The sequence below is a fragment of the Phytophthora infestans genome, genomic scaffold (genome assembly GCF_000142945.1).
Source record: "Phytophthora infestans T30-4 supercont1.292 genomic scaffold, whole genome shotgun sequence".
Lineage (NCBI taxonomy): Eukaryota > Oomycota > Peronosporomycetes > Peronosporales > Peronosporaceae > Phytophthora > Phytophthora infestans.
In genome coordinates this window covers 3,635-8,438 of record NW_003303467.1, presented here as the reverse complement: position 1 = coordinate 8,438, position 4,804 = coordinate 3,635, and the positions used below count along the sequence as shown (strand labels likewise).

Sequence of the window (4,804 nt, the reverse complement as noted above, 5' to 3'; positions counted from 1 at the left end):
GTGAAGTGGAGGGGTTATACCCACTCCGAGAACTCGTGGGAGCCGATTGAACGGCTCCTGATTGACTGCCCGAAGACTGTCGCAATCTGGGAACAGAAGCGGCGGCAGCTTCATAAGTAGTCCGGGGCTTCTTGCCAGAACGGGGTACGGTCGATGAATACATACCGTACCCGCGCTCATCGTGAGCGCTAGAAGCCGCGCGCTTCAGGATGTCCCTTGGCAGCATACGCTTGCTGATCAAGTGGGCAAACCTCACACGAAGATCACGCTGGTCCAGGATGTGGGACAGCTGCTGATCTTCATGGAGTTCCCATAACTCCGTGGGCGAGTACTTGAGAGTCTCCACCCACGCCCAGAACATGTCCTCACAAGAACTCCACGTGGGACAGCTCTCGGGCATAGCCCAGGGGTATCCTTAAACAGGATAGAGACCACCCCGGGTCTCGGGCTTCTTACGACAAGTCGTGAAGTTCTTAAGGGGAATGCGGTGTTGCGCGAGAAGCACACACCGAGCAGCCTCCAAGTTGTCGACGAACAACTGTTCTTTCTGAACAAGGGCTCGTTCATAGATGCCCCTAGAAGTGTGGCCGCCCACAAGGCCACGAGGAGCGACGAGAATCGCTAAGACGAGGTCAGCCTCAGAGCTCTCCTCGGGAGGCCAATACCCTCTTGAGTTGATGGTAGCTCCCTGGCTGACGGGTGCCGCCACCGAACCCCCACGCACACGCTGGGCAGCTTGGAATTCCTCCTGCTGCTGGTCGAGGTCATTCGAGACCTCCCGGGGCTCAACGATAGCACCCTCCTCCTCTTCTTCTTCCTCCTTCTCCTCCTCTTCATCCGAGGAGCCGAAGAGACTCTGATAGGAGCGTCGAGTCTCCTTCTCCTCGCGGAGTGGAAACTTAGAGGCGGTACGCTTCTTTGAGGGCTTGGTGCCTTCGGCTTTAGAGGCCTTAGCGCGCGCAAGACCCTCGGCAAGCGAGAGACGTTTGCGAGGATTCTCTTCCTCATCGCCACCGGCTTTGGGAGCGCCCTTAGCCTTAACGGCCGGACTCTCAGAGCGCACAGAGGTCCTGGGACTGTGATCACCGTGATCACTAGCGGGCGACTGCACGCTGCCTTCTTTGTGCTCACTGGGCACTGGGCTGTGCCCTCTCACAGAGCCCGCAGGAGCATCCTGAGTGCTCTCGGACTCGGCATCGTCTTCACTGCCCGAGTTGAACTCGCGTTCTACGAACCGAGGGTTCGGACGGTTGTCTGAAGACGAGGGCGACGGACTGCGGCGCCTGCTTGCGCGCTTGTCCGCAGCCGCGTCACCCGAGGAACCGATCGCCTCGGAGGCCACCTGAGTAGCCTCCTTGAGTGCAGAGCCTTTGCCGTGAGGCTAATGCTCTTGGCCTGCGCCTTACCGGCTGCAGCCTTGGAGCGTGTCTTAGCACCGCTCTTAGTAGTGCCACGAGGCATGTTAACGGTCGAAGTGGAGACCTAGACGAAGAGCGCACAGGTTGCTGCTCGAGGCTCTAACTGTGAAGTGAGCCTCCGCCGCGCTCGCGCGGCCAAGTCGATGGTTTTCGACTTTGAGAATGAGAGTTTGTGACGAACACCTCTTCATTCTGATTGGTCGGTAAACCGAACCTAAGTGGGGAAGGATGTAACGGGGTACGTAGCCCTAAGTGTACCCTGGTTACATGAAGTGTGACACTTCACACTTCAGGTGTATGACACGTCATACTCCGAGATATTTGGTACAAGGTACCAAGGTCGTTCAAAGCCAACCATTGGTTAAATGACATTGCATTTCTATAGGTAACTAACAGTTTGTATTAAACCCAAACTTAATCTACCTATAAATATACTCAGTTTACAATCTACCTTATTTGGGTCACTTCGCTCTCTTTAATAAAAGAGGGGACCTGTGAACTGCCGTTCACTGAGAGTTTGTATACTCTCGGAAGATAACTTCCTCTTGCGCAAGGTGCTGTGTGACCCCGTCACATCAGGCACAGTGTCGTAAACGCAAGATGGTCGCCCATGAGCTTTGCGTGGCCTTCATCGGTCTCTGCTTCAAGACCTTCGGTTACTTTGGCAGGGATACCGCAACTTGTTGTAGTGGGGCGGTAAGCCGGGCAAGAATAACTGGGATACTAATTTCAAAGGCCCAACCGAGTTCGACCTCGGCGTCTTCCTGATTTCCAACAAGAAAAAAAGATCCACGGATTATACAAGCCTTCGAAGCTGGACCAAACATGGGTTTTCCGATCTCCCATCGATGCTTAACTTCACTGACGCTCCGGACCTCGAAGTTGTCAAGCTTGAAAGCGGCCTTACGCGACCAAGCCCTGACCCGCAATCTTGTTGATGTCACCAGCTCCACCCACAATCCTCGAAGGTGAGCCGGCAATCTACAAACCGGCCCATGGCATTAATCCTGCTGGAATCGTTGTATTCGGGATCTATATGTCGATCCCTTACTCGAGATCAAGAAGGGTATTTACAAGATAGCCGCGGTCCCTCCTTTTGAGCCCAGTAAAGAGGGTTATGCCATTTATTCTGTTCCAGTGTGCCGACGGTGCTCCTTCAGCGTTCCCTCCCGTATTGAAGATCGAGCCCTGGGTCAACGCGCACGACCCCCAACCGGGGCCAGACAATGACGAGAAGGAAGACGGTGAGGTGAGCAGCGGTGAGTAAGGCGCTTCGACTTCTTTCCCATTCTCCAACGATTCCCTAGTTCCAGTTCCTTCCATTTTCGTTGTGGGGAGAATCAGCTCTCTCTCTCTCTCACTCTCTCTCTCTCTCTCTCTCTCTCTCTCTCTCTCTCTCTCTCTCTCTCTCGCTCTCTCTCTATTTCTATCTCTTTATCTAAGTAGTTGTAATATTTCAGCCCATCCCTGCGTTGGTCGATTTCTTCGTCATCAAACCATGTCTTGTTCTCCTTTCTTCACATCGGTTTTCGCAGCCTTTTTATCTTGAGACATCGACCATCACTCCGCACCTTGGTTTCCCTCTTATCCAGAGCCGCGTCACTGTCCTGGACACGTCCTAGAACTACAGGAATGCATTGACCTATTGGAGCTCGGACCTATCGCCGACAAGATCATCCGCGGGTCGTCCACGGAGCAGATGAAGCGCGTGACGATCGGAGTGGAGTTGGCAGCCCAGCCCAGTATCATCTTCATGGACGAACCGACGAGTGGCTTGGACGCGCGCTCGGCCAAGTTGATCATGAACGGGGTGCGCAAGATCGCCGACTCGGGCCGCACCATTGTGTGTACGATCCACCAGCCCAGCACGGAAGTGTTCAATTTCTTCGACTCGCTGCTACTGCTCCGTCGTGGTGGTCGTATGGTGTTCTTTGGCCAACTTGGAGAGGACTCCAAGAATCTGATCAACTACTTTGAATCCTTTCCTGAAGTCAACCCGATCAGGCCTGGCTACAACCCTGCTACTTGGATGTTGGAGTGCATTGGTGCTGGTGTTGGCGGCGGCAAGGCTGCTGCTAATGCCGATCCGTCACAGCCATTGGACTATGCCGATCGCTTCGTGGTAAGCGACCAGAAGGCGTTGATGGAGGAAGATCTCGACCAGGAAGGCGTGCTGTACCCGTCTCCGCACCTGCCCGAGCTCAAGTTTGATACCAAGCGTGCGTCGAACTCGGCCACTCAATTCGATCTATTGTGCCGTCGCTTCTTCCGCATGTACTGGCGTACTCCTACCTACAACCTCACACGCGTGTTTATCAGTGTCCTATTGGGCTGCGTGTTCAGCGTCATCTACCAGGGCACTGACTACAGCACGTACACCGGTGCGAGCTCCGGCATCGGTCTGATCTTCGTCAGTACGATCTTCCTCGGCCTCATCAGCTTCAACAGCGTCATGCCTGTCGCTGCTGACGAACGCACGGCTTTCTACCGAGAACGCGCGTCGGAAACCTACAACGCGCTGTGGTACTTTGTGGCTGGCACGTTGGTGGAGATCCCGTACATTTTCTTGTCGAGTCTGCTGTTCTGCATCATCTTCTACCCGAGCGTCGGCTTCACGGGTTACGTCACGTTCTTCTACTACTGGCTGGTCGTGGCCATGAACGCCTTGCTGTTCGTGTACTTCGGACAGCTCATGGTGTTTGCGCTACCGAGTGTCGCTGTGGCGTCCACTCTTGGAGCTCTTTTCAGCGGCATTTTCATACTCTTCTCCGGCTTTAACCCGCCCACGGGCAGCATCCCAACGGGCTACATGTGGGTCCACTGGATCTCTCCACCGACGTACACCATCTCGATGCTCGTGTCGTTGGTCTTTGCTGACTGCTCGGACGGCAGCACGGACGGCATCAGTTGCCAGACGCTGCAGGACGCTCCACCCACGATCGGTGAAATGACGCTCAAGGAATACGTCGAGGTGACGTTCGACATGAAGCACAGCGACATCTGCAGGAACGCGGCGATCATGATCGTGCTGATATAGGTCTTCCGTATCTTGGCGTTGGTCTCGCTGCGCTACATCAACTCTATTTTAGATTTTTCTCGAAATAGTTTAGTCAGAAGTTTTAAAAATACCTAAGTAAAAAAAGGATTTTGCTGAAAAATAAAGATTCCTATTCTTAGCAATGTACGGTACCTCAGCGTCACATATCAGGAAATTTTCATGTGACTGATTGACTCATTGAAAATTAATTCACAATATTAATACTGCTACGTAGAAATGAGCTTTCCTTTGAAGCGAGGACAAGGGTAGAAAAGTTTAGGATAGCGTCGAGCAGCAGATGCACGTTGCTCACAACTGCAAGAGAGCTGATGTAGCGGCTGCGATCTCA

General features: G+C 53.6%; 1 protein-coding gene across 1 annotated transcript; it reads left to right on the top strand.

Moving 5' to 3' along the window:
• Positions 1-2,535: 2,535 nt before the first annotated feature.
• On the top strand, positions 2,536-4,455 carry PITG_21479 (ATP-binding Cassette (ABC) Superfamily; the record flags this gene model as incomplete). The annotated part of the gene is made up of 2 exons (XM_002895017.1): positions 2,536-2,677; positions 3,041-4,455. The coding sequence occupies 2 exons, from the start codon at positions 2,536-2,538 to the stop codon at positions 4,453-4,455; spliced, it is 1,557 nt and encodes a 518-aa protein (XP_002895063.1).
• Positions 4,456-4,804: the final 349 nt, after the last annotated feature.